The 19,017-nt window shown below is 39.9% G+C and overlaps 2 protein-coding genes across 6 annotated transcripts; one reads left to right on the forward strand and one right to left on the reverse strand.

Moving 5' to 3' along the window:
* Nucleotides 1-1,958: 1,958 nt before the first annotated feature.
* On the forward strand, nucleotides 1,959-11,438 carry c9h19orf44 (chromosome 9 C19orf44 homolog). 3 transcript variants are annotated; one of them, XR_006405008.1, is made up of 10 exons: nucleotides 1,959-2,270; nucleotides 2,400-2,570; nucleotides 2,677-2,804; nucleotides 2,977-3,502; nucleotides 5,429-5,765; nucleotides 6,214-6,296; nucleotides 8,470-8,971; nucleotides 9,179-9,268; nucleotides 10,258-10,388; nucleotides 10,474-10,564. XR_006405008.1 is itself a non-coding variant. In XM_044362094.1 (10 exons), exons 1-10 carry the CDS (start codon nucleotides 2,145-2,147, stop codon nucleotides 11,119-11,121), a joined length of 2,217 nt encoding a protein of 738 aa, XP_044218029.1. In that variant the 5' UTR covers nucleotides 1,959-2,144; the 3' UTR covers nucleotides 11,122-11,438. The 3 variants fall into 3 exon arrangements, 2 of the variants coding, with proteins under 2 accessions (XP_044218029.1, XP_044218028.1); XM_044362094.1 differs by lacking the exon at nucleotides 10,258-10,388 and adding an exon at nucleotides 11,032-11,438 and having other exon boundaries at nucleotides 6,217-6,296; nucleotides 10,474-10,640; XM_044362093.1 differs by lacking the exon at nucleotides 10,258-10,388 and adding an exon at nucleotides 11,032-11,438 and having other exon boundaries at nucleotides 1,960-2,270; nucleotides 10,474-10,640.
* A 141-nt stretch (nucleotides 11,439-11,579) lies between these two features.
* akr1a1b (aldo-keto reductase family 1, member A1b (aldehyde reductase)) lies at nucleotides 11,580-18,951 on the reverse strand. 3 transcript variants are annotated; one of them, XM_044362097.1, is made up of 9 exons: nucleotides 18,737-18,951; nucleotides 15,788-15,883; nucleotides 15,036-15,155; nucleotides 14,750-14,901; nucleotides 14,256-14,451; nucleotides 13,937-14,136; nucleotides 12,255-12,327; nucleotides 12,072-12,158; nucleotides 11,580-11,887 (listed from the first exon to the last, which is right to left on the reverse strand). In XM_044362097.1, exons 2-9 carry the CDS (start codon nucleotides 15,866-15,868, stop codon nucleotides 11,822-11,824), a joined length of 975 nt encoding a protein of 324 aa, XP_044218032.1. In that variant the 5' UTR covers nucleotides 15,869-15,883; nucleotides 18,737-18,951; the 3' UTR covers nucleotides 11,580-11,821. The 3 variants fall into 3 exon arrangements, with proteins under 3 accessions (XP_044218032.1, XP_044218031.1, XP_044218033.1); XM_044362096.1 differs by lacking the exon at nucleotides 18,737-18,951 and adding an exon at nucleotides 18,615-18,725; XM_044362098.1 differs by lacking the exon at nucleotides 18,737-18,951 and adding an exon at nucleotides 18,607-18,707.
* Nucleotides 18,952-19,017: the final 66 nt, after the last annotated feature.

Here is a 19,017-nt window from a genome sequence, read left to right on the forward strand (position 1 = left end):
ACAATGCCAAGGCCAGGATGATAAAAACATGTTGAAACAAGTGCCTGATGACTCAAGCTCAGGGAGAGTTTAAACAACAAACTTCAGGGACATCTGTCTTCAGCTTGTTGGTGGCAAAGTACAGCTAAATCAAGGTCACTGATGTTACACATATTTGCAGACATAGAGCATCTGGTGAAATGGTGCTTGCTTCTGCATGTAGCTGGTTTTATCTATTTTTTTCATCTGCATAATTGATCAAATGCTGTGACATTGTTCTGAAACGCTACATTTACTGTCCAAATCCACACACTGTGTTGTAATGGAATGACCAAATAACCATTTAAGTACTATTTGATTTCTGTACATGCTTATGCTTTTACAGATAAATAAATAACTTTAAAAGCCTATGTTCTCTCCTTGTCCTGAGGTGTAATTTGGTGTGAAATACTTACTGAAATGGTTTCTGTCCTACAGATAACCGATACCCCCTGCCAGTGTGGATAAGGCACCGACAGACAGCTGTCCTCTACCTCTGACCTAGGTATCGAACATAGTTCCCAAAATCTATACGCACGACCACCCTGGCCTTGCTTAGGGAACCAAATTCAGCCTGGCTTCTCTACTTCACCAGCTGTCGTCGAACCACTACTAACGGGCCTATATAGTCAAGCATGTCCTGACAGCCAGGGTCCTAACGAAATGTGTAGGTGCAATAGGTTGTTGGAGGTTTGAAAGTACTCCAGGATGGCATACTAACAGGACATCACTGGAGGAGGCCCACTCTGTTGGTCGAGGGCACTCACCTGGTTGTTATAGGGCAGCCTCGGAGCCCTAGCCCTAACAGTTAGCCAATTAGACTCCTGATTATAAACCCTCAACCCAATATTGTATTGAAATTCTACCCCTAACACATGCACAACTGTATGTTATCATTAGTCACTGAACCTGAACCATTATTACTCTATCATTAAATACACAGCATTCATTTTTAACTTAACAGGAGTCAATAAATTTTAATCTAATCAATTTCAAAAACTACTGTCAGCCTATCCCAAGGGAGGTGTCTTTTCTTACTTTAAAGGAACACCAGAGAATCTCAGGGATGTGCACAAGTCAGGAACTTTGGTTGGAGTGTATAAAAATACAAACCAGTTTTATTTGGTTTTACAAAGCAAACGATCTAAAACTACAAAAATACAAAAAACAAAAATTGAAGAGAGTCTTTAAGAGAAAGCCTCGTCCTCTTCTCCCAAGGAATCCAGGATCGTCTTCCTCGTCCTTCTGGGCCCCACACGTCTCTTGGCATTGCTTTTTATAAATGTACATCATCCTCATTATAATATTTCCACATAGCATCTATCAACAAAACATCCAACAAGTTCATACTGATGTTACCATGACTTTGCACAAAATAGTGAGCTTTACTTCATCTGTCATTTACATCATAGTAAATGGAACTTTTGAACTTCTTCTTATTCACTTTTTTTGAGGTTGTTATCGAAGGATTTCTGCAAGATGCATGAACACAGCTCCTGTATTGCCTCAGAATTTCAGGTGGTTGCCTAAGTTTTGTGGTGTTTATTTGTATTTGTATAAACCTTCTCGAAGGTTCAGTTCCCGTTTAATACATGTTGCACAAGGTATGCAATTCCTTAGAAACTGGTGTGACACATTAAGACATTTTAATTTTTCTCCAATTTTAATTAAATAAAATAGTTAAAAGTAGGCCTGAATAGAGTTTGTCTTGGCTACATATAGACAACATATATGTAACCGACAACATTACCCTTTATATTTTTTCTATTATACTTCATTGGAAATCTCATTTATTTCTTGAAATACTTGCTTCGTCCTCAGGATTGTGTGTAAATTCTTAAAAAGTACACACAATGAACAGTTGGTGTCACTGTGACCCGGAGTGGACGTGATTCGCCATTAAGGACGAAGAAGAAGAAGAAGGAAACGGAAAAGGAAACTTCCATGGAGACGAGGGACGCCAGAGTGAGCAGTTAACGGCTAGGACTTAAGGAAAATAACTAATCTCTTTGTGGCAAACTTGCACAATATGTCATAAATGCACAAATTATGTGTTAGTAGATGGTGAAGTGTATTAAGTAGCTCACAGTTAGAGAGACAGCGTCCGGACGAGCACCAGTTTAAAGATGTGGAGACGAGGCGGTCGGAGCAGCGCTCTGGACCGAGCTCAGGCGTTGCTGTCCGGCAAGAGAACCAGCGGTGGAGACGGCGAGTCAACACAGGGGCCAACAGCCAAAACACCGACACATACAGTGAGTTTCATTTCTTCACATGTTTTATAAACAGCAGTATTATTATGAGAGATGTTTTAAGCAGTCCACACATTGATACACGTGTGTAAAACCAGAAACGTGTGTTGTCGCTGCTTCCCTTCTCTCTAGGGCGCTGTTGGGGGGTATATCAAACCCAGATCTGCTCCCTCAAATGCACACACGTTATTGTCAGACCTGAGTGATCTGTCCTCAGTCAGCTCAGCTTCTGAGCATGGAGTTGGCGTTGTGGGATCTGCTGATGCTGAGTATCACCAGAGAAGAGAGGGAGATCCCACCAAGGTAAACAACTGAAAATACTACTTGTCAAACCCTACTGCAGTCTGGGAGCCCTGTAAAGTCAACTTGTTACGATGCTGTCTGAGCCCTCCTTGTTTTCCTCTGCCAGGATCCCAGACCTCAGAGCTCTCTAGGAGGAGGAGGGAGCAGGTTCTTGAAGAAGGCTCCCCCACCTGCAATAAACAGCAGCCAGTCACCTATACACAAGAGCCAAATGCAGCAGGTCCCTGAACACAGGTATGGTTCTGTGGATGTAAGAGAAACACATTTTATTGAGCACGGTTGTAAAAAGTAAATATTCTATCACCTGAACCCCCTTCTACTGAAAATATTTCCTGTTCAGATATTCACTTCTGCTGCTGAAACTCATATCTTGTGTTTTTCCCTTCATTCCTACCTCTCTGCTCAGATATGTGTCGTCTTCCCAGCGTGGCTCCCAGACTGCTGCTTTGAGAAGACTGGCTCAAATTGAGAGCCGCATCCGCAGCCGGAAACAGGCTCAGGAACAGGAAAGAGAAGGGCTGAAACCTGCCCACAATCTAACCTCAGACATGGGGATCTCACCACCACCAGTAGTCTCCCAGTCCCTGGAGGCCCCTGTGTTTCTCTCAGTACAGTCCAGCAGTGAGGAGAGCCAGAAGGGGAAACGTTTTCTCAAGAGTAAGGCAGCTGTAGCTGTTGATGGTAGTGATACTGTTGCAGCTGCTGCTGGGTCTCCAAAAGGCCCAGATGTTGGTGTCAGATCCAGGTCCAGAGCTGCTGATGTGTCTGTGCCTTTGGTGGATTTGGAGTCAAAGTCAGTGAGAATAGTAAGCAGTGTGAGTCTAGAAAGTGATGAAGAGGACATGAGAAAACTGCTTGGGAACTCTTTGGATTCAACAGACAACAGCTTATTAAGACCAGAGAGACCCTCTTCCAGGAGAACGGGGGACAAGGTACCTTTTAACTGTGAACCCTGTTTGTTCTTCCACATTCATCTTCTACCTTTATTTACAGGCTGATGGCTTAGTCACTGCAAGGCATGCAGTTGTGATTTGGTGCTATATAAATAAAATTAATTTGAATTGACTATTGCTATTTTCAAGAGAAGCTAGGCTAGTGCCATTAGCTGGCATGTCAGTGGTTCTATATGTGTTATAGGAGAGTTTTTATGAAAAAGTTATAAAAAAAAAAAAGTTTTTTATCAAAAAAAGTTTAGTATTTGAAATTCTTTCAGATTTAGATTCAGAAAACCCTTTTGTCTATCACAGGGCAACGGAAATTTGTCTTTGACATGACTCTCAAAAAGAACAGTACACACAGGTTATGATTGTCTTAAGCTGTGTGTCCACAGCTTTTCAACACAGAGCAAATATCTGCATAAGAATGAGTGTCAGTGTTCCAGAGATATAAGAATCATGTTGAGGGGACATTTTGAGCCTTAGTTCTATCAAACAAGATTAAGGCTACGTTCACTTTACAGGCCTTAATGCTCAGTTCTGATCTTTTTGTATTGATTGTTTACATTCATGTTTGTAGGTGACTTGTATCCGGCTCTGGTGCAAACACCCTTGAGCTCCTAAACTGCCACACGTGCAGATTTAACAGAAATGTGAGCTGCAATTAACTTCATTTGTGTGACAGTGTAAATCATAAACATGGATGACATGGTTGTGCTGGCCTTCAGTTAAGATAAGTTCCTTGCAGTTTGGCTTGAATAGAAGCTTCTTCATAAATGTACAATAAATTTGAAACTACCTCGTCTCTCCATCGATCCCAGCATGCTAACATGCTCACAGTGATAGTGCTAGCATGTTGATGTTTAGCAGGGATAATATTTACTGTGTTCACCGTGTTGGTTAAGCATGTTAGCATGCAAACATTTGATTATTAGCACTAAAAATAAAGAACATCTGAGGCTGATGGGAATGTCATGACTTTTTCAGGTATTTAGTCATAAACCAAAGTGTTGGACAAAACGACATTTAGTCCAGATGATGACACTAGATGAAAAGTCAGAACTTCAGAGTTATTACAATCCATCCTCTGTGGACCATGAATGTGTGTACCAAAGTTCACAGCAATCCCTCCAATAGTTGTTAAGATATTTCACTAAAGAACTAAAAAGTCAATCTCATAGAGGGAAAGTCATTAGAATACATCATCTGGGAACCATGAATATTTATACCAAATGTGCCAATCCATCAACTAGATGTTGAGATATTTCACTGGATAAATGAAAACTTTGACCCTCTTGTGGTGCTAGAGGGGAAGTCACAAGATCGCCAAAGTGGTTACAGTGTACCCCCCTGGGACCTTGAATATCTGTTGTAAATTTCATTGCAATCCATCTAAAAGTTGTTGAGATATTTCATTCTGAGTCTCAAATGTCACCCTCACAGTGGTGCTAGAGAAGAAGTCAGGGGATCTACAAAGTCAGTAGGATTCATCCTCTGGGGACCATGAATGTCTGTACAAAACTTCTTGCAAATCCATCTGATAGTTGTTGAGATATTTCAGTCTGGACCAAATTGGTAGACAAACAGACAGACCAACATTTCCATCATTAGAGCACATCGCTGCATGGCTAAAAATGTACTGACTGTGTAAAACAAAGTTCAGTTAATCATGCTGCATTTGAAGAAAAGTAGATACACAGAAATGTGTACTTAAAGGTTACATATATCATCAGATCAAACTCACAAACTCAATATTTTGACACTGTGGTTTTTTAACAATGCAAAACATGTACGCACTAAGCCATGAGGGAAACTTCTTTTCTTTTAAAGATTAGATGGGATAAAAACCTGATAACTCTTGTAGTTTGTCAGACACTGTTTTGTCAAGCCAAAGCATTACTCTAAAGCTTTCCCTTTTCACAGATGTTGAGTAGAAGCAGTAAGAGGGTCCACTCCACACCTCCTCCTGCTGCTGTCCGTCCCTCATCGTCCTCCAACACGGCACCGCCTCGCTCCCCTGCCTCTCCTCATCGCCACAGTTCTCCTTTTCGATTCACTGGCCAGGCTCAGGCCCGCTTCAGCCCCTCCGTGCTGTCTCCATCCCCTCCTCTCTCTGGTCCCTCTTCTCCTCGCAGAGCTGAGAGTCCACAGCGTTCCCTCTCCTCCATGTCGGGTCATGGAGAGGTGCTCTCTTTGGAGGAGCTCTTCCCTGTTGAGCCCGAAGATCCCCACAGTGAGATGAGTTTAGCTTCCTCTGAAGGTGAGAGAAGCTCATCAGGGTATTAATAACATCAGGACAGATTGCCATTAAAGTTGTAATTAACTATGAATGAGAGTAATGTCTAAAAATTAATTGATACTGACGTCAGAATGCTCAGGTTATTATTCTGCATACAAGCTATTTTTAATTGTACTCATTGTTTGATGTTAATTTTATGCGTGGTGTGCATAATTTTGTTCATTAATCATGTTTTATTCTTCACGCTGAATCTCATGCACCCTAGATGGACAACAAGGTACATAAGTCATCCCTCTGTACAGTTTGAACTAACAGAGAACAAGACAAATATGAGTTGCTTTGCAGGGTATCACAGATTCATGACAAGTATGTTCTAAATGTAATACTAGTAGCAGAGTTGATGGCAGTTGTGTGGATATACACTGTATATCACTGTGTTAAATTCTATCACTGTGACCTTGTCTTACAGCAGACTTCAAGATAAATGTGATGACATTAGATGACCTTGTCCCTGCTTCCCTCGGATTTCCTGAGGAAACACCAGCAAAGGAGGTGGGAAATGGAGGAAGTTAACTAGTATAGTGGAATAAAGTAAAGTTAAAAAGAGTTATGTCTCTGGCCATTTGATGAATACAGGTCTGATGTTGACTCTGCTTTTAGCCTTTTTTAGTCTCCTCCTGAGAAAAACATCCAATCCAATCCTTCACTATATTCACCAGCAAGCTGCTAATTTTGTCTGGCTGCTGTTTGTTGCTGAGCAGGTAGAGCACAGTAGGTTTTTAGAGCTTTTGCAGAAAACAGCTGCCTGCTGTGTCTGAAAACAATGCTGATGAGAGCAGTGAAACTGAATCAGAACAGTTAAGTTTAGGGCCATAAAACCAAAATAATGTACTGAAAGATGCTAAAATGATCCATAGAGCTGAGAAGGGCTGCAGAATGAGGTCAACATTGAACACGAAAGTAAACATTTACAACAGTCTGAGTAACAGTCCATGTTTGCCTTCATTTACCAGATAACTGTTTTAGATAATATGGTTAAACTGAGAACCTGTTGAAAGCCTGTCTGATCACTTACAGGCATGGCCAAAATTATTGGTACCCTTGCATTTTATTGAAATAATGCACCATTTGCCCTGAACAGTGTTGAAATGATGTATTATCAGTGCATGTCTATGTTGGGTTTGCAGTGGAACAAAACAAAACAATTGTGAAAATAAATTAATTCATGCTTATTCTACAAAAACATTCTAAAATAGCCTGGACAAAATTATTGGTACCCTTTAGAAGTTGTAAGAAATAATTGATTTGTAGTGATACTTTAGGCAGACTATTGTGTTTTAATTAGTATCACAAGTGTTTTCAATCTTATAATTACTCGTGCAGCCAGTTTAGAAGGATAAAAATAGTTACTGCTGTATTGTGTCACTGTGTGCATCACATTGAACATGGAAAACAAGAGGAAAACAACAGAGTGGTCTGAAGACATTAGAAAAAAGGTAATAGTCAAGCATGGTCAATGTAAAGGTTACAAGCTTGATGTTCCTTTGACCACTGTTGCCAATATTATTTAGAAGTTTAATGCTCATGGAACTGTAGCCAACATCTCGGGACGTGGTTGCAAGAGGAAAATTGGCCCGAGATTAAACAGAAGGATGGCTCGAATGGTCAAGAAAGAACCAAGGAAAACTTAAATACAGATCCAAGCTGATCTTCAAGTTCAAAGTTATATAGTTTCAACTCGCACCATCCGTCACTGTCTGAATGAAAATGGGCTCCATGGTAGAAGACCCAGGAAGACCCCACTTCTAAGAGGGAGACACAAAAAAGTGGACTTTGTCGAAATGCATGTTGACAAGCCACAGTCCTTCTGGGAGAATGTGCTTTGGACAGATGAAACAAAATTGGAGCTTTTTGGTAAATCATACCAACCCTATGTTTACAGAAGAAATAAAATGAAGCCTTAAAGAAAAGAATGCCATGCCTACCGTGAAACATGGAGGAGGCTCAGTGATGTTTTGGGGTTGATTTGCTGCCTCAGGCACTGGGTGCCTTGAATCTGTGCAGGGCACAATGAAATCACAAGACTTATCAAGGCATTTTGGAGTGAAACATACAGCCCAGTTTCAGAAAGCTGTTTCTTAGCCACAGATCATGGGTCTTCCAGCAGGATCCCCAAACATACATCAAAAAGCACCCAGGAGTTGATGAGAAGAAAACATTGAACCAAAACCTGAGAGAACTGGAGCAGTTTGCTCAAGAAGAGTGGGCCGAACTACCAGTGGAGAAGTGTAGAAACCTTATTCAGAGTTACAAAAAGCGTTTGACTGCAGTTATTGCCTCCAAAAGCTGAGCTACAAAATATTAAGTTCAGGGTACCAATATTTTTGGCCATACCATCTTAATTTGTTTTAGTATATTGAATAATATGTTAAGTCGTAAATCAAAAGCAAAGTTTCAGTTAAATTCAATGTGAAATAAAGAATGATGGATACCATTTACTTCTGTCATTTTAAAAGGCTAAACCTATGAAAATAAGATGAATTTTAAGAGGTAGAGCACTAACTTTGATGTAGACATTTTATTTCCACCGAGTCCAGCCATACTAAATAATTTTTTTTTTAATCATTTAGTATTGAACAGACCTGTCTGCACTGTATATGAGGAGAAAACCCCCTAAAGGACTCATTGGACTGATGGTTTTGCTTTCTATCTGCTGTCTAAACAGGGGAAAACCAAACACATCGTCCCTGCTGCTGGATCCCCAAACAGACATCAACAGCTGCCAGGCTTGAAGGAGGTTGGAGAGGAACAGCAGCATCAAGAGGACGAGCTGGACTACCGAAGTGACTTTGAGAGCGAGAGCAGGACAGAGCCAGATTACAGTGCCAGCCAGGTTTCAGAGCACCTGCTAGGAGATGGAGAGCAGGAGGAGGTTGTATCAGAAGTCAGAGAGGAGGCCTTTGAGTCAGATGTGTCCCATAGGAGGACAGAAGACGATTACTCGAGCACTTTCTCAGACACAAGTCGCTCCTGCACCTCACGGACCTCAGATCGCAGTCAGAGATCACTCAGCAGAAGCAGAGACTCCAGATCCTCCAGATCTTCAGTATCACATAGTGACTGGGACTCATCTCGCCCATCGAGAAAGCATGCTTCAGCTAGAAAAGTTTTAAAAGAGACAGCTGTACAGACGCAGCCTGATCCACTGGCTTACACATGGTCATCCGGTTAGTCTGCCATACAGTACATATTTGTGTATTTAAGATGTGGTAGAAGCCACTAATCACCAACACCATGGCCACATTTTTTCACCGTAGTCATTAAATTATCAGCATTAAACTGACAATGACATATTAGAAAGTAAAGGTGCTACATAGAGCAGACAGGTATTTCTGTTTCTGATCTCTGACTGTCCTCTCTCTCTCTCTCTGTAGGTATGGCTACTTTTGGCTCAGCAGTGGGCATGACCTATATGAATCCAACCCCAGTGACCACTCATGCTATCAGTTCAGAAACTGTGGAAGGTGAGACCCACTTAAATAGAACAAGATGCAACATAAATATACCTAGAAAACTAGAAAGCACTTAGAGAGTCTATCTACTCAGCCATTTAAGTCATTTTCATAACAGAAAGCTTTTAAACATGTATCCAGACCTAGATCAAATGACCACTAAGTGAATCATGTTGCTGTGGCGCCATCTGTAGGTGAAATGCTGTTCAATTTTGCAGGAAAGGATGGCAGTTGATCAAGAGTTATGTCAAATAGGATATACCTGTAATAATAATAATAATAGTAATAATTAAAAGAAAAAAGTTCACATATCAAAAAGCAAACTTTTTTTTGGCTCATTCAAATATTTTTATTGATGTTTATTGGAGTGATGACATTTGTGGAATAAATGGAATGACATTTATGGGATAAAACATTACTTACTTTTAAAACATCTGATATAGTTCACATTAGAGGAGTGCTGCTACATATACTTGATCAGAAATACAATAAAGTGAGAAAAACATGTAATTTATGATGAGCTGCAGCCAGCGTGCACTTTGCAGAGGAGCAGGCCAGCTGGCAAAGGAAATCCAGAACAGGCTGAGGAGGGAAACCGACACTCAACAATTTGGGATTTTTCCTCTCCAAGTTAAACTCTGATTCAAAGAGTGTGTTGCTTTGTGCTGCAATGCCACATATAGGAAGATAACTAAAAGTCTTTGGCACAGATTGAATACAGTCTAATACAGTGACTTGTAGTATCTTCTGGTCAAGGCTAACAATAACCCCTTATAGATGAACAGGCAATGTGTTGTAAACCTCTAAAAAAAACATGAAAAATATTGAAAATTGCACAAATATGCACACCATGCTACACTAGATTGTTTAGGTAATAAAACTAGGGCTGCAGCTAATGACCAACAGAATGTTTGGCATTGTTTTTCTACTTTTGCTTGAAAAATTATTGAAACGGTACCAAAATAGTTGCTGATTATTTTTCTGTTGATCAATTGTTTCAGCTCTACATAAAAGTGCTATATTTTGCTGTTGACATATGATGGTCAGATCAGTTGTGATACCTGGTGTGGTTTAGTGGTGAGAAAATCAAACTGTAATCTCACAATAGTGGTGCTGGAAGAGTCTTTCACAAGTAAGAGCACAATTGCTACAAATCCTGTGATGCTTTGTGCATGGGTAGTATTTTTTTTAATGTGTGTCCCATGTCCTCCCCTCAGCCCTTAGCACCTTCAATCCAGCTGCATATGCTCTCAATGAAATTCTGAAACAGCATCTCGCTATGACGAGACGCTTCATTGAAAGCAGCCGCCATCTGCACTCCAGCCAGCTGCGGAACCTGGAACCACCAAACTACAGATATATCACTCTGGATGACACCAAAGAGGTAAAGCGCACACACACACACTAACGTACTAGTGCATGATAGCAAATAATCCTGTTTGTATCTTTGGAGTTGCTGGGGGAAGTCACACAAGTACTGCACGTTTCTCCCTATAAAAGAGATGACTGCTTCCTCATTGGTTCAAAGCCTCATTAGCTGACATAATGAGCTGTGACTTTATATATCTCTCTGCATGACGATACATAACTTTCCTGCACACACTGACTGTGAGTGCGTAGTGGAAAGTAACTTGAGATAGACCCGTAAAATTTAAATTGGTATTACATATTAAATTCCAAACTGCATTAAAAGATTAAAATGTGGCTGTAGATAATGCACGCACACACACATACACACACATTTTGTCTACAACAGCTCTTCATTCTTTCCACAGTACATCCGCAAGCGCACACCTCCCAAGCTGACAATGGAGGAAGCCTTAGAGGAGGTGCTGCAGGAGATGAAAGACTACCACTCTATGTAAGCACCAGCACTGACTGTCCTGGATTGCATTTACCCTGTCTTTCTTATTAAAATAGTTTTATACACACTTATTTAATACTATTTTTCTACTATGGGATGAATTATGATATATGTTGTTGAGCAGTCAGACAACATGCCATTGAGATGCGAATCAAAGCTTTTGTAAGATTGCACTTTATCATGAAAATTTGCCATACGTTTAATTTTAATTGTGTGTCATAGTGTAAATTATGGGATGTTGGGATCTTGCTGGTGAAATAATGTACAACATCAATGCTGTAACTGCTACAGACTTCATATTAAACAGTGTTTATTATGTTTTTGACTATAATTCTGTTATATTGGTTTAATAAAACAGACCCCAGAAGAGGAAATTCAGCGTTTCACAATGCAACGATGTAGTTTCTCCCCTTCATAAACCTTGCTACGATCAACTGGTTTAATAAAGACACACACAAGGGAAGTAACAAAATGTTTATTTAAAAAATAACACGTACAGTATGTATAGTCATACCAGATTTCCCAGTCTCCATCACTGACAGTAACTTGAAATGTTCTAATAAGTGCAGGGTTTGACATAATCTAAAGACATATTTCAATGACAGGATCCAGGAACTTTTTTTTTTTAAGTGATGTGTAGGAGGGTGATGTGGTGTTGATGGGGTCTTTGAAGGCACAAATTCAGGTTACAGTGTGAGTCATCAGTAGGGGTCGTTGAAAGGGTAGTGAGGATGTCCTGCATCCCTGGGAACCCGCTTTCCTTCCACCTGCAACACCCCAACCAAAGTTAAACCACCATACAACACTACCTCTGCAATGAAAATCATACCTTCAAGGGTAATCACAGGCTCCTGTATATTATCTCTCATAAACTGAGCTAGAGAGCACAAAGTTTTCAAGTAACACTATAAACACCAACCATACGAGGTACAGTACATAAAGCCTACTTACTTCAATCATTGGTACAATGTAGCGCCAGCCTTTGTTTAATGCTGTAATAGTTTTCATCTCCTCTGGTTCAAGGGTAAAGTCAAACACCTGACAAAAAACAAGATGTATGACAAAGTGTGAGACATATTAAAAAAAAGCTTCATGATTCGGAAATGAATTGCCGTGACTGCAATTTTACCCCACCTGAATATTCTCTTTGATACGGGACTCTGTCACACTCTTGGGGATTGTTACCACTCCTCGCTGTGTCTGCCACCTGGAAATACAAGAAACTTAGTGACTAACAACTGACATATTGGTGTTTGTTGGAATGTAAAGTCACTGGAGACTTCCTTGACCATACCAGTGCACATTTTAACTTCAAGTATACTTGACAATACGTTATTTTTAAAAGCATGCCATACAGTCTCATTTTGTTAGTTTTTGATAACAATTTGATAAAATGTTATGCTGAAAAAATATTTTATTTAATTACTGCCCAGCCCTACCATAGTGTTTTATGTATAGATGAAAAACAATAATTGGGGGTAATACTTTTGACTTTTGAAAGTAATGTGCATTTCCAACACCATGCCATATCAGCTTTGTATGGTGATAATACGTCACAGTTCTGTTGACAGCTAGTTGCGCTGCCCCCCAATTTCACCAAAAGCCAAGTTTCAGTAAAACGACTTAAGAGCTTTGATGCTACATGGAATCAATTGAGAAAATACTAAATACAGAAACAACCCTACTAACACCTGTAATGTTTATTACTACAGATGTGTAGTGCTATCAAACAATATTTAGTAAAGCAGATGGGATGCATATAGCACTGCCAGCATGTGAAGAACCATTAATTTCAAAGGGGACCTATTATGCTCATTTCCAGCTTTTTACCTTTATTCTGGGATTCCACTGGAGTAGCTTTGCATGGTTCACAGCTCAAAAAACTCTTTATTTATCTTATTATGGCCCTTTATGCAGCTCCTCAGTTCAGCCAGGCTGTTTTAGCTCCTTTCTCTTTAAGGTCCCCCTCCCTACGAGCCCAGTCTGTCCTGATTGGTCAGCTTCTGGAAGCTGTGTCACAGCTGACTTGCAGCCACTCTCGTTCTTTACTCGAAATGTCAACTTCTCAAATACATCTGTTTATGTTTGAGCTGGAATCCGATCTGAAATATTTGAGTGGGCAATGCAAACAACACACGGAAAAACCTTAGAAAAAACAGTAGAAACCAAGAATACGGAACAGATGGCTGTTAACGGGCATGCTCGATGATCTGATGTCATCTCATTGACAAGATAGAAAAACCTGTCAAAAACAAAGCATTCAGAGCAGCCCTGGCTTTTGACATGCAGGGAGCATCTACATACGTTAATCTCAAGTTTTGGAACTTTGACCATGTTTAACAGAGATATTCAACATTATATAACGGTATATAAAAAAAAGAAAACCACAAAAAGACATTTTTCATTGTTTGAAGAGCTTCAATTTGAAAACTTAATGAATTTTATAAAGAAACCTAATCTCTAAAGACTTCAAAGATATCCCATGAGATTAAGTATGTTGTTGGCTAAAAACGTGGATACCCTCACAGTTTTGGATACAATGTTAACAGGTAACTGAACAGTAAGTGTTGTTCCATCCACCTGTTTTTCTGTGTATTTTTCATTTGCATAAAAAAAAACCTGAGTGAAAACATGCTGGAAATTTGAAAAGTCAAAATATTGCAAAACAGTTTAATGGCAACTGACTGGAGAACTATTGCCACTGTTTATCTTAATTAGCCCAACTCCTTATAATTGCATAATTGTAGTGGAAGGAAATGCACATTAATTCTTAGGTTTGCGCAACATTTGGATAGAAATTTTGCTCGTAAAATCACCTGAGAATAATTTGAGCAGGGGACTTTTTATATTTCTCTGCGAGGGTGGCAATCATGGACTCATTGAGCAAGACAGGTTCGTCTGGATGTTTCCAGGCCCGGTCAGGAGACCCAAGAGGGCTGTAGGCCGTCATCACCAGGCCCCGGTCCCGACAGTGGGCCAGCAGCTCTACCTGGGCCAGGTAGGGGTGGCTCTCTACCTGCCAAACCAAACACAGAGATACCGGGGTGAATAAGACATTCTACAGTTGTCTTTACACCTAACCTGTGTGGTCCAGTTAAAATAAACTTGTCAACATTGCTGACCCACAACCTGTACCTGGAGGACAGTTGGTTTGATGCTGGCGACGGACAGGATGTCATCTATCTGCCGACTGTTGAAGTTGGACAGGCCGATGGCTCGGACAAGGCCCTTCCCCACCAGCTTCTCCATGGCAGCCCAGGTCAGCTTGTAGTCAATGTCGTCATACAGCAAGGTGCCATCTTCCTTTCTAGGGAAAGGATTGTCTCCTCGTCTAGGGGATATCAAGAAGGAGTCACAATTAAAAGACAGGTTAAAAACATACTTAAAGGAAAACAATTAAAAACTAGTTTTCCTTCACACATATTTCCTTAAAATACGGCCCCCTTACAAGGTCTACTCATTATCCTGAAATAATGAGATAAGTCCATTTGCTCCTTATCTGAGGATAACAAAGCTGTTTTCTCCTGATTACGTTAATTATCTTGTTATTTAAAGAAAACAAAGGGTAGTTTTCTCAGGATAACAAGCTAATTATCTCATTTTTAGACCTGGATGGAGATTGAGCTCACTGAAAGGCATAGGGCCAGTGGATGAGGTAGAGGTCCAGATACTCCAGTTTCAGGTCCTTCAGGGTCTTCAGGAGGGACGGCTCCACGTCCTCCGGGTGATGTCGGGTGTTCCACAGCTTGGATGTGATGAATACGTCCTCTCGTCTCAGAGCCTGGTGCACAGACAGCATCAGCGTCAGTACAGACAATAAAACACATGTCTAGAAGATGTTTAAAATATGTTGTATAGTTATTTTGAAACAAGTGACATTTTTGAGGACTGATTAAAACTTCTTAGTTGTTTTACCTTGTCGGGGCCTAGTGTCTCCTGAAGGGCCTCTCCAATCTCAACCTCGTTGCCATAGATGGCTGCACAGTCAATGTGACGATACCCGCTCTGCAGGGCCCAAATAACTGCTTGTTTCACCTGTGACAAGGGAAAACAGGACAACTGTTAAAACTACTAAGCTCTGCAGAATGGGGGATCGAGCCTTCTGCTCTGCTGCACCACATTTGTGGAACAACCTTCCTAACCATCTGAGGGCAGCGCAGACCCTAGACTCTTTTAAAAAGGTCTAAAAACCTTTCTGCTCAGGAAGGCTTTTTCATCTTGAGTCTTATTACTATTTTCTTTATGTTGTGTGTTCTATGTTATTAATACTGTAGCACTTTCAGTTTCACTATGAATGAAAAGTGTGGTACAAATTAAATGTATTATTATTATTATCATTATTGTATGCTCCCTTATGTTCATCAGCTGGTCACTAACAGTCTGTTTACTGTAACAGATAGTGTACAGTTAGTTTATCAGAGCTTTCTCTCTGAAAACAGTTACTGTCGAAAACAAGGTTGATGAGAGCTGTGAGACTGAACTAAAACAGTAAAGTTGGGAGCTCTAAAACCAAAACAATGAGCTAAAAGAGGCTAAAATGCTCTGTAAGGCTGAGGAGAACTGCAGAACTGATTTTGGTTGATTTGATTTCGGTTATTTGTTACATGTAAATCACATTGTTCAAACAGGTTAAAAACAAGAGGATTAAAGTGAAGCATCTACTGTACCTTTCCTGGCTCACTCTTCCATGTTCCCAGTCCGATGAGGGGCATCTTCCGCCCCGTGTTGAGAACTGCAAAGTCATTCATACCTCTCAGAAGCACCTTAAAGGACAAGGAGAGTGCGATTCAGTCTGACTCAGATGTTTAAAGCTGCAGCAGCAATGATTCTATGTAAAATACACCTTTTAGTTAAGCCAAATATTTGTTTAATGGGTGTTACTGTTTCATTTTTCCACAAATTCCAACAGAGAAATGCAAGAAACAACTGGAAGCTGATGCAAAAAGGCTGCCAAAAGCAGGCATTAGGTACAAATCAGTACTGTGGTTAAAAGAGGGACTGAGTCCAGGAAATCTCAATATAAACAGTTTGTCAAGCTAATCTGAATTAATAAAATGACCTGGACTGAAAAAATACCCCAGTATCAAACTGAAAGCTTCCAAAAGGCAGTGCAATACCAGTGAAGAGATTTTCACAAAACCTTTTTAATCCAAAGCATGCCCAGGCAGACCAGAACGGCCCACAATGGGAGATATCCAGTCCAATTCTTTAAAGACTAAATGACACAGCATTAACCAGACACTGTTTCACCATTTCCTGATGTTTGAATTTTACAGCAACAATCAGAGAGCCAGTGTCATGAGACAGCTGCATAAAATGCTGATGTAGTGAAATCATAAAACTAGCAGTCCACATATTGTGTTAGACATATTAGGTTGTGCAAAGGTTTTGCCCATTCTGCAGCTGTAACTAACATAGTGACTAGAGAAGCTCCATTCTCTTCTGATTAGAAATCGTGTTCAGTTTTTTTTGTACGATAATCAGCAAAATCTCTGCCAGGCCTACTGTCTGTGAGAGAGAGAAGTCTGTGCTGATCTGTTTTTGCATCAATAGTCCCCAGACAGAAATGGCACAATTTGATTTAAAAGAGACATGATAGATTTCATTATATCTGGCAACAAAGAGGAAACACACAAGTTATTATATACTTTACAACTATGGAGACTAAAGGCCAAGTTAGAGTTATTGATGTTTTAATAGCTCTGAGCTACAGCAGCAGTTTTCCTCAGCAAGCCACTGAGGAAAACAACCTTTTATTATCTAAAATAGCCAGAATTTGAGGTTTAATATCCAGAGATGATTCCAAGAAAACCATTCATGCCTTCATATCCAGTAGGGTCGACTATTATAACTGTCTGTTGTCCCAAAAACACCATTGGACCACTGCATCACATTCAGAGTGCAACTACCTGGAAATTCAGCACATTAGTCCTGTTTTTAGATCTTTATACTGGCTTTCAGTTAGTCATGGAAAAGATCTTAAAGTCCTGCTGCTGGTTTCAAATTACTTAATAGGCTAGGGCTAGATATGCTTGATGAAAATAAACTCAGTCCATCTCTCACATCTATATATCTGAATTCAATTTTGTGCACATGAATAGATGAAACCAACTTCCAGCTGATCTAAAAATCTAAATTAAGTGGGTACTTGCAAATTAAGGGCTTTGCTCATTCCTGTTATCCTCAGATAAGTTTATCAACATATTAGGTCCTTTGCATTCTGCATATGACTGCGAATTTAACTGTGCTGAGTGATACAGTTTCCTTATGTTATCTATACACAGCCAAAGGTTAAACACTCACAGAAGAATATCAATGACTAGAGCTGCAACTAATGATTATTTTCATTATCAATTAATCTGTCGATTATTCTCTCAATTAAAGGTTTAGTTGTTTTGTCTACAAATTGACAAAATTATGAAAAATGTTGATCACTGTTTCCTAAAGTCCAAGATGCAACCTCAGATGATTTCATTTGTCCCAACCAATGATATTCAGTTTGCTATCATGGACAACTAAATAAATCAGAAAATATTCACGTTTGAGAAGCTGGAATCATAGAATTTTGGCATTTTTTCAAACCTCTATTAATGACTAGTGTATGATTTTATATGACTATCTTGCTAATTAACATGACTGATCCTGACTCAGCGTTTTTGTATGGTATGGTATTCGTCCCTTTTTGTCTATTTTTGATGTCCCTGTTATGCTTATAGTGTATCTTGTTGCAGTGTTGTCTGCTGACTACAAGCCTATGGCAGCTGGAGTTGATGTTATTCCTTTACCAGGTTGCTATTTGTTTTGCGGATTTGAAACTAACAAGCTTATGGAGATTAAAAAAACAACAAAAAAAAAACCTTGTTTCCTGAATCATGTTGAATTCATTGCTCTGCTTCACTTTTATTCACTTTATTACATTTGGAGCGACTTATTACTGCACTGAATCGCATATCGTGTCTGTTATTTTTGTCTATTTTATTCGTTTTTTTAATGTTTTTAATTTCCGTCTTTATTCTTTATATTGTTGTTATTGTCATTGTTTTAATGCATTTCTTTGCCTCATGCAAAGCACATTTTGGGTGAAATGTTGACTTCATATGAATAAAATAACCACATTGAGGTGAAACACCAGTGGTTTCTGAAATACAGAAGACAAAGGGACATTTCCAGATCTTTCCTAAATCCAGCTGTCAGCTGATTTCCTGCAAAGTCACGCGCGACAGCCACACCTCGATCATGTCCTCGAGCTCAGCACATTACATTTAAACTTATTAACACTGAGGTTATAAGCTGTGCGGTCACTCGGGGGACTATTTTCATCAGCTAGAAACAACAACTGTCCGTTAAAGTCAAGTCACAGGTCCGCCTCCTATTACAATAACAGCTAGCTAACAGCTAGCTAGTTTAGTTTAACGTCTCTGTCGCTTTCTGTTCACACCTACAACGTTCACAACGACACATTTTCACAGTGAAAAGACTCACTCACTCACTCACCCGCCGGCCGGTGTCACAACACAAACGACGGAGCATCTGTTTCAGCACCTGACATTTCAATGAATGCATGTTCTGTTTAGCTCAGCTGTGAAATACATCACATGATCAAATCGGCAACTTACTGTTTCACGACTTTAAAACCTGCGACTGTCAGAGCAGCTCCTCTTCTTGTAGTCCTCGAGTACTACAGGACGAGTACGCAACTGTATTCTTCTGCCAAGTGTTCAAAAACACCACCTCATCTTGTTGACACTTCCCTTTCCGGGATGCAGATTCCTCTATTTCCGGTTAAAACAGCCTACAGGTGTTTTTTTTCTCTTCAGTGAAAGTAGGAGGCTGGTCGGAGATGGGATGAAGTGCGCCTCATCTGGAAAGAAGCAAAATCTTCTTATTATTAGTTTTT

The sequence above is a fragment of the Thunnus albacares genome, chromosome 9 (assembly GCF_914725855.1).
Source record: "Thunnus albacares chromosome 9, fThuAlb1.1, whole genome shotgun sequence".
In the NCBI taxonomy this organism is placed as follows: domain Eukaryota; kingdom Metazoa; phylum Chordata; class Actinopteri; order Scombriformes; family Scombridae; genus Thunnus; species Thunnus albacares.